The following is a 14,960-nucleotide window of genomic DNA, read 5'->3' on the forward strand; positions in this document are numbered from 1 at the left end:
ACACACTCAGATGCATTCGTAAGAAACGTGTTTGATGCAAACATTCAGGTTCAGAACATTAAACATCACATTTGGTTTGACTCCTCCCATCTGGGCAGGAAATTTCAGCCAAACCCATTGAAAGTAAATAGTTCTAAGAGTTTCTTGAAGTAATTGTGTGTTTGTACTGTTCCAGGTTCTGCAGAGGCTGCACCATTGAGTGCACAGAGGACCGGGCTTCTGTGGGGAATGCTTATATAGCTGTGGACTGGGACCCCACCGCCCTGCACCTTCGCTACCAGACCTCCCAGGAGAGGGTAAGATGCACACTCAGACTGGGAGCAGCACATAAAACACGCGGCTTTCTACAGAAGCTGAATGAAAGATTACCCTGGAGATGTACATGTGCTGTGAAAAAGGGTTTCTTCAGCTTTCTCTTTTCATGTCACACTTAAACGCTTCAGATTATTAAGCAAATGTTAATGTTGGCCAAAGATAACCCTCATAAGTACAAAGAGCTTTTTTCAAACGGTGAGGTCATTAATTAGCTGGAGGTAAGGCTATCCAAACCAACCTGGCCTTCTGGGAAAACCCATGGCCCTTAATCTTCTTTTGGGTCAGTAATGGCTTTGGCCTTGGATCTGTTCCATGGAGGCCATTGTTGCCCACTCTCTCTTTCTTCTTGTTCAGTCTCAAACACTGATGTCATCATAGAGGCAAGAGAGGCCTGCTGGGCTTTGGATGTTGTTCTGGGTCACTACACCTTTATTGTCCTCGCCGTTCCCTGAATATGTAGGCCTTCACCGCCATTTTTTTCTTCTCTTGTCCTTTTTTCTTTCTTCTTCTACATACTTCTTGTAACATGCTGCATACGTTGTTAATGGGGTCAGGTTTTATGCTGCCGGTTCTGTTACCGATCACCCTTGTGTGCCAGTCACTGATAATATCACTGATTATCTGTACATTTTTTGATTTAGTTGTAAGTGCTACTGGCGGTGTAGAACCATAAAACTGTCCCGCTCATACGGCTGAGAGTTGGATATTGTGGGCTGTGTTAAGTGTCGTCTGAGCGCTCCAGGTGTCTTCTGTTCACTTTCTACAGTCAGCCTCAAAAGCTCCTCATAGCCTGCCCAGTGCTTGTTCTTTAAACGTCGTATTAAATTGGTTCTGTTGAAGCATTTTCCGCTGCGAGGTGTTTTTTTCCGTTGCATGTTTCCACACGGCCAACATGCTTGTTTAGGATTTAGGCAGTGCAAAGGTAAGGGAGAGATGGTCAGCGCTGCACAGAGGTCCAGGTGATCAGGTGTTGTGATCGGCAACAAAAAACACTGATCAGCATCCACCGATCACAGAAATCAGCAGATAAATGATCTGTGGCCGATCAATCAGGATATCTCTAGTTGTTACATATTCATAAACATGTATAATAAAACTGGTTTGTTGATCTGAATCATATAACTGTAAGAACAATAGCAATGACAGAATAAATGTGAGTTGCCAAACAGCACAGCACTGTAAAATCCTGTCCTTTTCTCCCCCTTTGAACTGCAGGACACACCCAGGTGTGTTCCAGGAGCTGTGCAGAAAATCATGAGCCTTGATTTGCGTTATTATGATTGTTGTTTGAAATAAATGAATGTGAATCACAAGTTATAAAGCTGAGGACCAAGAAGGAAGTGTCAGGCATAAGAAGAACCAGCAGATGAACAGAAAGTCACGTTTTTAGGAAACTTCATTTCTGTCTCACTGAGCTACAATTTGTCCTCTGCCAGGAAGTCCTGGTCTGGATGAGCTGTAAGCATTTCATGTATAGACTGATCTAGTGGGAAAGCACGAGGCGAACATAAACACAATAATACACCCGATCAGGAGCTATCAGAAGAATCAGAAGTCCGGGTGTTATATGCACTTCAGGAATATTGGCGCTAATGAATTCCAGTTGAACAACTAGTTAAGTTTACACTGACGAGTCTTTGCTTTTGCACGGGTAACAAACCGCGGAGCAGCGAGATGTTGCGGGTCTAGAAGGCGCTCCTGTCCGGTAACTGTCTGGTTAGTAGGTGACGAGCAGGTTAAACAGAGTTAGAAGAGTCTGCTGTATTCTGCTTTACCGCTAGCTAAATGTGTGAGAGTGAAGGGCTTTACTGCTCAAAGCTCTACGTCTAGATAATACCTGTCATCAAATCCGAGCCGCTGAGTTTGGAGGTTAGAGGAAAGGCCACCAGCAGCTGTCCCTGTGCTCTCCGTGCAGATCGTGGAGGAGCACTGCAGCGTGGAGCAGTCTCGCCGGGCTCAGGCTGAGCCCATCAGCCTGGACAGCTGTCTGAAGGCCTTCACCAGCGAGGAGGAGCTGGGCGAGGATGAACTCTACTACTGCTCAAAGTGCAAGACCCACCGGCTGGCCACCAAGAAGCTGGACCTCTGGAGGCTGCCCCCAATACTGGTGAGGAAGTCACCAGCCATGGAGCTGGCCTTTACATCTGATGGAGTAACGTGTTAAAACACAGCGCTGCATGTCTGCCGCGTTTTTGTTTTGGTTTTCCCTCCAGATCGTCCACCTGAAGCGCTTCCAGTTTGTAAACGGTCGCTGGATAAAGTCTCAGAAGATTGTTAAATTCCCGCGGGAGAATTTTGACCCCAGCGCCTTTCTGGCTCCCAGAGACCTGGAGCACCGCTCCCTCCACTCCCGCAGCGAGAGCGAGGACCTGCTGAGGGTCGGAGAAGACAACCTCTCTTCCATCTCTGCTCCAGCCGGCTTCTGCAACCTGCCCAAAGGTACTCTCAGTAGGGGCCGAAGAAGGCGTTGGTAGTCTGAAACACATTTCCTGCGTAATGAATCGAGACAAAAATGCCAAGCTCCGAGCTAGTTTCACAGCTGTTACATGGTCACGCAAAAGTAAGTCTGTCGACACTTGTTCACACCTTTCTGATTCTTGGGAAAGTCCGTGTCCAGCAGAGTGGGGCCTAATGCATGTGAGGCTGTGAGGTGTGATATCAGGAGGATTGGAATGGTCCAAAAATTCAATTCAATTTTATTTATATAGCGCCAATTCATGAAACATGTCATCTCAAGGCACTTTACAAAGTCAAATTCAATAATATTATACAGATTGGGTCAGATTATACAGATTGGTCAAAAATGTCCTATATAAGGGAACCCATTGTCCCAAACACAGCTGACTGAGCAGCCCACTGTCCCACCAGAGGATACTGCTGTTTGCTTTAGGTCGGCCATACTTGGGGATTTCCTGGGCTGCTTTTTGTTGACTTAATTATTAGAAGAATAAAAAAGCAGAAAAGTTGAATTCTGTTAATGGACAAAAGTAATCGGAATAAAGGGCCTATTGGAATAAAAATGCATCACGTAAACAAGCCAATCGGAATGTTGTGATCAGATTAAGCTCAATCAGAATAAAGTTATAATCCGAATGAGCGGGGTGGTTTATGGCGATTGACAATCTGAACGACATGCATATAAACGCTTGTCAGGATGAAGTTATTTTGAATATATCCCCACTGTGGTGCTGGACAGTGTGGAGCCTGTCTGTTCACCAGCATGCCCACACCTAACCAGCTCACAGCAGCATTCAGCCAACGGCTACAAAAACTCTTTGAATCTCAAAGATTTATATGTTTCCCCAATGCTGGTAAAGCAATAGCTGCTCATGATGGGTTGTTCAGACCCAATCTCATCTCAAGGAATGTTTGCTCAGCAAGATTTATTTAGTTTATAGTCTCAGCTGTGTTCAGATTTCTGTTCCCTGACCCCGGACACAACCCTTTCTGTGTCTTCTGCTGTCAGCACTCTTCATAAGGGGGGATGGTAAACAACGGTAGTATTTCTTTTTCATTTCTTTGTTTTCCTCTGTTGATAAGTTGACAGGCCATTCAAGACAAATTAAAAGTTTTAGATTTCCAGCTTGGACAAAAAACTTGAGAAGAAAATAAGCTATTCTCTTTAGTGTCTTTATGTTTAGAGAATTCAATATAATTTGAATTGGTCTTTTTTATTGAAGCATGCTAATGTAAGCCCCATGCTGCTAAACTCTGGTCTTTATGAACACAGTCATTTTTTTACCATGAGCATTTTCACCATCAGGCTCAAAAAGATTTTTTTGACAAAAGTATTATGTCCAAACTCCTCAGAATTTCAGATAAGTAAACATTTTTTGTTTGTCTTTTATATGTGGTTTTGTGTTGGTACAACTTTGCTGGGAGAAGACCTTTTAACAAATTCAAGAACCGATGAGAACCAAGTCTTTGAGATCTACCCTGGTCACAGAGCCATTTCAAGATTCAGCTTGAAGACCGTTAGGGTTCAGTAAGGTGAAGATTGATCGGGAACGCAATTTAAATTAATCCCATTTTGTTTCCCACAGCCTCTCCCGCCTCAAGCCGAAGATCCGCTCCTTCTCTGAGTCGGAACAGCAGCCCCTCTGGTAGTCCAAAGTCCGGTGGTCGCAGACCGGGCCGGCTACGGCTGCCCCAGCTCGGCAGCAAGCACCGGCTCTCCAGCAGCAAGGAGAACCTAGACGCAGCCGCGTCTTCTGAAGCTGACTGCCGGGACGGTGCCCCACAGGCAGAGGCGGAGGCAGGAGGCGCGGCCGCAGCGGGGCTCGTCAGCTCAGGCGATCTGATGGCGTCAGAGTCCTCGTGTGGCACGGAGGCCTCCAGCAGCCACTGTGACGTGATCCTGATGAACGGAGACAGCAACGGGATGGGATCAGACTGCAGCATAGAGAGCAACCTGGACCCCGACAGTTCTCTGCTTCAGCACAGAGACATGTGTCTGGATCCCCTCTACAACCTCTATGCAACATCAGTCAGTAGCAGCATCCCTGTCGTTTATGTGGCGGATAAAGGCGTTCAGTCGCTATAAGCAAGCGTTTGAATCTGTTCTTGTTCTTTTGTTATCTTCTCAGTGTCATTCAGGAATCATGGGAGGGGGCCACTATGTGACATACGCCAAAAACCCCAATGACAAGTGGTACTGTTACAATGACAGCAGCTGCAAGGTAACCACACACACACACACACACACACACACACACACACACACACACACACACACACACACACACACACACACACACAGAGCTTGTTTTCCTGTTCACACTGCGGGTGTTGGTCTTCTGATTGTGACTCTATTAATGGTCTAACGCTACAGTTTATCTACGCTCACACACAGCTCGTTGTTAAAGCAGTCTAAAACAGGTGTTAATGTTTTACACTACACTGCTCCATACGCTGCCAGCTACAGAAGTCACTGTACTTATGTGGTAGACCACCACACAGATGTGAATGATTATTAAGTGGAAGGAATTTCACCCAAGGTTCCCAATTGTTTTTAGAATAGAAAATCTAAAATAAAACACAGCATCGTTTGTCACTATTTAACACGGTGGCGGCAGCATTATGCTGCGGGATTGTTTTTTTTTTTCCCAGCAGTATTGGTGAGCCTGGTCAGACTTGATGGGTAGCTGGACGAAGCTAGATACTGGGTAGTACTGGATGACCTCCTGGAGGTTCACCTTCTAACGCCACAACAACCCTAAACGTAGAGCCAGAGCTACAGCCAAAGCGTTTAAGTACGCATGATAGACCAACACAATATGCGTACCTGTGTTCATCTATCATAAAACCCCGATAAAATACGTTGAAGTTTGTGGTCGTAACATGACAAAATCTAACCCAGTTTACGGGGAATGCATACTTTTCAGGGTGCCGCTAAACGGTCTCGGTGGCGTTCTTGCTGTTCTGATGAGGGTATTTCTTTTCTCTGTTCCTCTTTCTGGTCTTTCATGGTGTGACATGGTGGATTTGTTGTTGTTTTAACAGGAAGTTAATTCAGAGGAGATCGACACCGACTCGGCCTACATCCTGTTCTACGAGCAGCAGGGAGTCGACTACTCCCAGTTCCTGCCAAAGATCGACGGCAAGAAGATGGCCGACACCAGTAGCATGGATGAGGACTTTGAGTCTGACTATAAGAAATACTGCGTCCTTCAGTGAGCCTGCGCTGTCTTCCGCCAGTCGGCACGACGCCTACGTCCTGCTTTCAGCCCGCCGCTCACAGCAGGAGGCGCCGGCTCTTTGGATCGCTCCGAACAATTCTCCCAGACTGCTAATGGCTCCAAGCCAACGGCCCTGTCTGCCTTTAGCCAGGCATCGCAGCACTTTTTACTCAACCCAAAAATCTAGATTAGTGAGATTTGCCCCACTCCACGCCTCCTTTTCCAAAGCACTAACGGGGTTACGCTTTGTTGAGCCCAGCAGGGAAAAAAACAGAAACCCAAATCTTCCTTTGTGTAATCCGCCATAGCATACCTGGAACATTCAGCTGAACCTCTCAGATCTCTGAATGTACGCCAATGTGACCCAGTCATGACATGATGTTACTTTCGCACTGTGCATTTATCACCTGGGATGGATGGGAAGAACAATGCCTCTGTGCTTCGGGTGTGAATACAAGGCTTACGTTTGGAGACAGATAAAGTTGGAAATGCCATCTGGAGCTAGTTGAAGAACACAGGAGACGTGTGCTGGTGTCACGTTCGCTGCCACAGGCCATTATGAAGTTAAAATTCATTATCTAGACTATTGGATACTGTGAGATGCTTGTAAAAGCTGTTTTCTTAGCGATAGTGCGTCTCTAGGGTTAACGTCATATGCTACCTCATCACTTCCCATCATGCAGTCTGTGCAGCAGCTGTAGCCTAAACGTTTGAAACAGTGTTAACGACAAATATGTTGTTCCTTCCATTGTAGGAGACCAGGTACTTGCATTTCAGAGTCCCTGCACCAAAACAAAAAAATGAAAATCTAGCCCCCCCCCCCCCTTCCAGGAGACAGAAAACAGGCTTTTATGCCGTCATTATGTAGAAATGCCAAATCTGAGTGGTGATGTGTAAAATACAGGCGTGTGAAGCCGCAACTCCCAGAGCTCGCCTGGAAATCTGTATTTATTTTGCAAAGGTGCCATGATTTCAAAGAGCTGACACTTAAACATGTTCAGGACCGTTTTTTTTTTTTTTTTTTTTGGTTGTAGAAAGGTGGTGTTTTATAAGATTAGTTTTATTTTTGTGAACAGAATTGCTTTCTGTTAAGCCAGATCTGTTTAGATCAGACTTGGATATCTAACTGAAGCCGCTCCTACAGGATGCAGGCTGCTCTTTGCACCTTACCCCGCCACAGTTCCCTGCTGTCACTTTACACGCCGTTCTCATCATGAAATCTTCACGACCTTGGAAACAAACCTGGGACATTTAGGGCAAAAAAAAAAAAAAAAACATGACTTCTCTACTGTCATGGAGAATTTTATCAGTGGTTTTATTATTCTAATATTTAACTAATAACTTAAAAACTTGACTAAAGCAGCTGAGCTTTAGAATTCTAGTAAGTCAAGTGTTGTCAATTTAAAGGGGTAGTCCAAAGCATTTGAAGTGAGGTTTGCTTAAGAGGTTCTAATTTGCCAGCTCTACCATCTGAAAACTACTGCAGTCTCAGCGGGTTCTAGTGTTCAGTGCAGAAGTGACTTTAGAAACTGTAGTCATGTTTGTTATGGAAGCTTTTATTCAGGGAACGCTATAGTTAACTATAGAACTAGGGGAAATGTGTACTGCTGGAGAGAAATGGGCAAACACACCCACTTCGATGCTTTTCCAGCACACACTTGATCTCGTTTTTGTTTTGCAGAACATGTTTCACATGAGCAGGTCATTGTTGTGGCCCACAGCTCACCGAAGGGTCTCCACTGTACACGACGACAGCGTTAATGTCAGTACACGTGTGATGGAAGCATGACTGCAGTAATCGGTTTGTAAAACAGTGTTAGCAAAACCGGCTATGGTCATTTGGAGGTTTCTGTTTTAAAATAACAGAAGCCTGCTTTAGCCCAGGCCTCGCTCTGACGAGCTGTGAAACCTGTAGCCAGTCCGGCTTTTGTCAAAGTCAAGATGCTGAGCAAGCCGTCCTCTGCAAGCAAGACAATGACTGCTCATAACCTTCCGGCTGAACCCCACTTCAAATAATAAATTCAGATTATTATCTGAACTATTTTCAGCCTGCCACTGGCTCCACGTAAACATGAGCTAAAGTTACTTTCACTTGATCTGCTCTCAACTGTCTTGGGGACAAACAGGAGCTTTTTGAGCATAAAAGTAGTCCTATAGAGCAACTCTTGGTTGCTTGGCTAGTTTATGAATTATTCTAAGCCCATATATGTATGCTCTTCAGTTCAACTCATGTCAGATTTGTAAAAGTCCTCAGTCTCTTTACCTCCTTAAATGGAGTTACAGTAAAGTCTGGGACCAGGTGACCCCCTTAATACCTAATCTACAGATTAAGTATATGCAGTATCAATTACTCTGTGTTCATTGGATTGTGTCATCTAACTACATTCTCTGCTAAAACAAGTTCAAATGGCCGCGGCAGGAGGTTTGTTTGCACGAGGAAAGCGCAGCATAAACTGAAGAGTTTAGCTAGAATAAAACTCGCCGCATTGCTTTACAATGAGCAGCTGTGTCGGAAACAAGTTCCACTGTTAGGAAAAAAAAACCTGTCCCGTTTATGTCATTTCAACTGAATGCAAGCACAAAGGCAAAGATGCATTTCACTCGCATAAAGCTGGGTTGGTTTCATGTTGATCTGTAGAAGTGGAAGATCTCTGCAACCGAAACTGGCTTGTTCAGGTCTGTGCTGATGTTTTTCTGTGTGTAGTCCAGAGACCCCCCCCCCCCACCACCACCACCAACCAACCAACCAACCAATGTTTGCTGCCATTTTAGCTGCTTTATGTGAGGAGAAGACATTGTTGTGGATGTATTTAGAGAACATGTGTTAGAATGAACCCTTTGCAAAGACTCTGTTGAACGGATGAAAAGGTGCAGCTGAGTGCTAGCCGTGTTTCCTCCACCTTTCTGCCTTCATGCTGAGCTGTAGACGACGTTCAGTTTTATCTCCGCGTTTGAAAACTTCACATGGCACAAAGGGAAGAATTGCAGTAAGGATCAAGAACCCATTTTGGTGACGGTGCATTCATTTACATGTCAGTTTTTTCTTTTCTTTTCTTTTGTTGATTGTTTTCCATAACTGTGCCCTCAGGCCACCTGTAGCTCAAGCTGTTGTTAGAAATAGGGGTTAAGTTCAGCACAACCTTGCGAGAAAAAGATCTGCCTAAAGAAGCAGTCTGTGAGCTGAGGCTGGAGAAACGGATCCTATAAAACCACAGGGCTATTCGCGCCCCCCCACCCCCCCCCCCCCCCCCACCCCACCCTCTCCTCTCCTCCCCCTCAGATAATTTCAGCATGTCGGCAGACAGTGCGATCTACTACTGAGCTGCCTGTGTTTGTAGCCTCTTTTTATTTAAGCTCCGTACCGTCAGACTGAAAACCTGACTTAATTTAAAGAACTTTTTTGTAAGATGTTTGTTGAAAGAACGTGACATTGCACTGACATGAAAACATGTACATAAAGTGTTTTGTAAATAAGCCAATGAAAACTGTGTATTTGAATATGAGCTGTACAAAATATTGTACTTGTAGTTGTATATGGAGTGATACTGTTGATCTGTAACAAAATAACCAAGCGACAAATTAAACTCTGCAGAGGAAATGACATTGAGCAGAAATGATTCTTATTATTTTGGGGTCCAATATTGGGCAAATAGTTTGGCAGTATCTTTTTAAAGGGGGTAATACGCAGCAAATCAGCCCTAACCCCTTGCATGGTGGTGAATCATAAAGAAGTCCCTGAAAAGGGGCCTTTTTATGCTTTGTTTTCAATCTGTTTTATCACACAAATCAATGTCCTGGAACCAGTTTGATAAAGAAAGGTGTCATGTAGTGGGACAAAGAACATGGCAGAACGTTTTCAACGCCTCTTCCTGAATCTACACGGTGGTGGGAAAGTTTCTGATTTATTTTTCTGCATGTTTGTCACACTCTGGTGGTTCAGAACATCAGACACATTTAGATATTAGTCAAAGACAACACAAGTAAACCCAAAATGCACTTTTTAAATGAAGGTTTTTATTAAGTGAAATAAAATCTAACCTACATGGCCCTGTGTGAAATAGTGATTGCTTTAAAACCTAACTGCAGTTTATCACAGCTGAGTTCACCTCCTGATTACTGCCCCGCCTGTTCTCAGTCAACAAAAAAGGTCACAGAAGACCCCAGAACATCCAAAGAACTGCAGGCCTCACTTGCCTCAGTTAAGGTCAGAGTTCACGCCTCCGCCATCAGAAAGAGGCGGGGCAAAAATGACCTGCATGGTAGAGGTCCAAGATGAAAACCACTGCTGAGATAAAAGAACCCAAAGGGTCGTCTCATTTTTTCCAAAACTCGTCTTCATGAGTTTGGGGAAAATATTTGTAAACCAACGAGACAAAAGTTTGCGTGTCCCGTTACACCTGGTGTAAAAGTAACACTGCATTTCAGAAAAGAACGTCATAGCAACAGTAAAACATGGTGGTGGCAGTGTGATGGTCTGGGGCTTTGTTGCTGCTGCAGGACCTGGAAGACTTGCTCTTATAAATGGACCCGTGAATTCTGCCGTCTACCAATAAATCCTGAAGGAGAAGGTCCGGTCATCTGTTCAGGACCTCACGCTGAAACCAAGTTGGGTTCTACAGCAGGACAATGATCCTGAACACACCAGCAAGTCCACCTCTGAATGGCTGAAGAAAAACTAAAGGAAGACTTTGGAGTGGCCTAGTCAAAGTCCTGACCTGAATCCTATTGAGATGCTGAGGCCGGCCCCTAAAAAGGCCTTTACTGCTGGAAAACCCTCCAATGTGGCTGAATTCCAACAATTCTGCTCATTGCAACTTATTGCAGATGTGTGATTGCAGTAGCTGCTGCTAAAGACGGCCCAACCACTCATTAGGTTTAGGGGGTAATCACTTTGTCACTGAGGGCAATGTAGGTTTGGATTTTTGCCCCACTTATAAAAAAATCTTCATTTAAAAACTGCATTTTGTGCTAACTTGTGTTGTCTTTGATCATCTAAATGTGTTGATGTTCTGAAACACTTAAGTGTGGCAAACATGCAAAAGGATGAGAAATCAGAATGGGGGCAAACACTTTTTCACACCACTGTATCAGTTATTGAAATCAGTTTTCTGTTCACTGGCTAAAGCGCTAATCTTAACCGGAAAGCTCAAAGCCTATTTCAGGGCCAGCATGCCCTTCCAAGAGAGGTGTTAAAGTTACACATGAAAAATATAATTTGTTTTAGCTCAGTTAAAAAAAAAATAGAATAGAGTAGAAATATTTTTATTGTCCCACTATGGGGACTTTCAGGTGTGATGGTAAAAAAAAAAAAACACATACAGAATGGAGTGATCACCAGTATTGAATGCTTCACTAAAGTCTAATAATATAAGGCACTGTGGTTCTTCTATAATCTGCATTTATATGGATGTCATTAAACACCTTGATCAGGGCGGTCTCTGTACTGTGGTGAGTAAGGAAACCTGACTGGAAAATGTCAAAGTGGCTGATCATTGTTAAGGTGTTTAATTGTCTAAACACAGCTTTTTCAATAATCTTACTGATAAAGGGGAGGTTTGAGACGGGGCTGTAATTCTACAGAAGTAGTTTGTCCAAATTGTTCTTTTTCAGCAGTGGGGACATGTTTATTATCTGAGTCAAATCAGATGCTATGACAGGCAAAACTTTCTGTTTTGTGGGTAGAACATCAAGTCTCTAGGGGGAGGAACTTAACTGAATGATTTCCTCTAAGCTTTTGTAGTTTATTTGGCTAAATTGGGACATTTTGTCAAGATCAGTTCTGGTTGGAGACAGCTTTAGTACTGAACTTGATATGGATGTACAGACTATCTAATCTTTAGGATTTTCTCAGTAAAGCAGAAGAGAGATTCCCTATAAAGTCTCTCTTTATAGATGTCATAGTGAACCAGGAGTCTGTTCTTTCTCCACCTGCGTTCAGCTTTTCGACATTCCCTTTTTTCACTTCCAACTGCTGAAGCATTTCTCCAAGGAGATTTTTTCTTCCCGGAAAAAAACTCACTTTAACTGGAGCAATGCAGTCAATGATGTCAAAGACTTTAGAATGAAATTTATCTACTAGCTCAGAGTTGCAGCCCAAGGTTGAAGTAGCAGAGTAAGCTTGAATAAAGGTTTCTGTGGCATTGTCCTTAAAGGTGCGTTTTCTTACGATGTCCCTTTGGCTAAATGACTCAATGAATATGATGCTTTCAAAGGTAACAGAATAGTGATCAGATAGGGCAACATCAGTTACATTGACGTTAGAAATCTTTAGACCTTTAGTGATGATCAAGTCTAAAATATGTCCCTGTTTGTGTGTTGGCTGTTTAACGTGTTGACTTAAACCAAAGTTTCTAAGTGTGTCACACAGTTCTTTTGCACTTCTGTCTTCAGGGTTGTCAACGTGAAAATTGAAGTCTCCCACAATAATTAAACAGTCATAATCAACACATATCACAGACAACAGGTTACTAAGATCATTAAAAAAGGTTGATGTGGACTTAGGATGCTTGTAAACATTCTAGAACATATTCAAACTGTTTATACAGTTAACTTTAAAAGTTAAAAAACATATAAACAGTTTAATATAGAAAATGAGATAAGCTGGAAATATTCCAGGGGAAATAAAGGTTTTCAAAGATATTTTATTACTTATGGAGTCATTAGGTTGTACCACATGATCCTCTGTCTTTGAATGTGAAAGCAGATCAGCAGGTTTTTGCCTTCAGTCACATTAATGGTTCCACTATGTGTCAGACTCTCTGGATAAAAATACAACCTAAACTTCAAAGGCACGCTCTTTTTTTTTTTTTTTTTTTACTTTTGGTGGGAACAACATTTTTACAACGTTCTGGTTAGACTCTAAATCAGGCTAATAAAAGAAAAACAGGGCTAACGGTGTGCAACTGTTGTCTGTTGTCTCCATCATTGTCAACCTTTTAGACTGTACATAATTTCTTAGTAACAAAAAAAAACAAAAACAGAGGGAACGTTAACATGTAGCCTTATTTACCTCTTTAGTTGAAAAGGGTTTCAGGTGATTCATTTCTAAATAATAAAAGTATATATTCTCATACGTTAGGCAGTTTGTCATTTGTTTCAGGTTTGATCAAAACATGTTTCCCAGCATATTTCTCCAATTTCTCCCCACATTTGACAAATACATCCATCCATAGATTCACAGAAAAAGCAATTCTTTCCATCTTATCAGTGGTAACCGTATACCACTTGTCAGGATTTTTCGGATGAACCCGGAATTCAGCTGCACACAGAGCTTAGTCTTTTATTAGAGTTTTATTTAAGTGAGGATGAGTTGTGGACAGAGAACAAACCAGAGTCTTGACAGAGCAGGAGCTGGAGGATGAAGAAGACTGAGTTGGAGGACTGCAGGTGCTGGAGGTCTTCGGGACGGGAACTTGGAGCACTGGGGTCGGAGGAGAATCAGCAGCACAGCAGAGAGCTTACGTGTAGCGTGCAGGGGCTGCAATAGATCCAGCAGCGCAGGAGAGAGAGAGAGTCCTTAGAACGCAGGGGCTGTAGACCTGGGAAAATCAGTGAAATGCGCGTGTCACATGGTCAGTGCGTAAAAGTTGAGAGCTTTACTTATTACCACTCTGAGATCGCAGGATGTCATTATAGTTCATTCCAAGGTTGAAATAAAATGAAATCAAGTCTATGTTCTCCATACTCATTGAATGTATGCTACACCACCATAAAGAAGTTCCCTCACAAATAACTTGTGGCCACGCTTTACTAATTCGTGGCCACGACTTATCTATCTCGTGGCCACGACTTAGTAAATTGTGGCCACGACTTAACATTTTCCAAAAAAAAAAAAAATTCTGTCCATGTCACCAGAGGTTGACAAAGTTCTGACCTATGGAGGGAATTTTCCTGGAAATGCATGCTGTGTTTTTTTTTGTTACACCTAGCATTAAAAGTAAACATTGTAATGACACTGAGAAGGCAAAATGTTGGAGGAACTGTGGAAATGTGTCTGCAGGACATTTTCATGTCTTCTGGGGATGTACTAAGATCGCATCCTACTGGTCAGGAGTGATAAAAGAAATCAATACTAAAATGGACTTAAATTTATGCTGTGATTTTACTGCGGTTTTCCAGGGTAGTTTACCCCAATAGCTGAGGAAGTCGGATAGATATCTCCTACTATTAATATTAATAGCAGGTGCAAAGAAAGCTATAACTCGCAGGGGCTTGATGTGGAACCACCATCATGTTCGGACTGGAAGGACATAATTGAGGGAATTCACACTATGCATGACTTTTTCATTAAGACCTGCCACTTATAAATACAATAAATACTGGAAAAAATTAAACATTCATCGGAACTTGACACCAACTTTTTTCCTTTTGTTTATTATTATTATTCAACTGCTCCTGTCAAACTAGTTGCTCTGTAATTTTTGTTGGAGGGGGAACCAATTGTTCAATGTATGTATGTATGTATGTATGTATGTATGTATGTATGTATGTATGTGTATTTCTAAAACTACTAAAATGACAAAAATAAAGTATTAAAAAAACCCGACAGGGTCAAAGTCTTATAAAGCCAGGAGAGAGGGCTGGCAAAAAGTAGCAGACAAATTAAATGCGTAAGTACTGTCCGTGTTTCAATCACTTTCTACAGTATGTATTTTTGCATTTTAATAATTTCATATTTACTTTGTTCTTTTATGTCAGAGCCTCCATGGGACCCACTAAAACACGGGGACAAGTAAAAGTGAAGTACAAGAATATTTTACAAAATGGTAGTCTTTAATTATTATACTTTATTTTTAAAAGCCACTGTTAAATGATGTGTTTGTCTGTTTATAACAGCCACCAAGAAAAATCTCTCGACAATTACACTGTCACACTGCGCTGAAGTATCCTGTCTGTCTCGCAATACGCGATTAAATCGAAAATTATTCTTGCGCCTTCCGCAATAGGTTGTTGTCGTAAAAATGGACA

General features: G+C 42.7%; 1 protein-coding gene across 7 annotated transcripts in view; it reads left to right on the forward strand.

Annotated features, from left to right (window-relative positions):
* usp32 (ubiquitin specific peptidase 32) overlaps positions 1-6,794 on the forward strand; it is a 66,088-nt gene extending 59,294 nt beyond the window's left edge. For 6 of the 7 annotated variants that reach the window (XM_036149421.1, XM_036149422.1, XM_036149423.1 and 3 more), the window contains 6 exons: positions 176-296; positions 2,231-2,422; positions 2,529-2,754; positions 4,359-4,801; positions 4,902-4,994; positions 5,818-6,794. In XM_036149421.1, the coding sequence (XP_036005314.1) occupies positions 176-296; positions 2,231-2,422; positions 2,529-2,754; positions 4,359-4,801; positions 4,902-4,994; positions 5,818-5,991 (1,249 nt within the window). In that variant the 3' untranslated portion in view covers positions 5,992-6,794. The remainder of the gene's footprint in view (positions 1-175; positions 297-2,230; positions 2,423-2,528; positions 2,755-4,358; positions 4,802-4,901; positions 4,995-5,817) is intronic. The other variant, XM_036149424.1, reaches the window with a different exon arrangement.
* Positions 6,795-14,960: the final 8,166 nt, after the last annotated feature.

This window comes from Fundulus heteroclitus, chromosome 18, assembly GCF_011125445.2.
Source record: "Fundulus heteroclitus isolate FHET01 chromosome 18, MU-UCD_Fhet_4.1, whole genome shotgun sequence".
Taxonomy (NCBI): Eukaryota; Metazoa; Chordata; class Actinopteri; order Cyprinodontiformes; family Fundulidae; genus Fundulus; species Fundulus heteroclitus.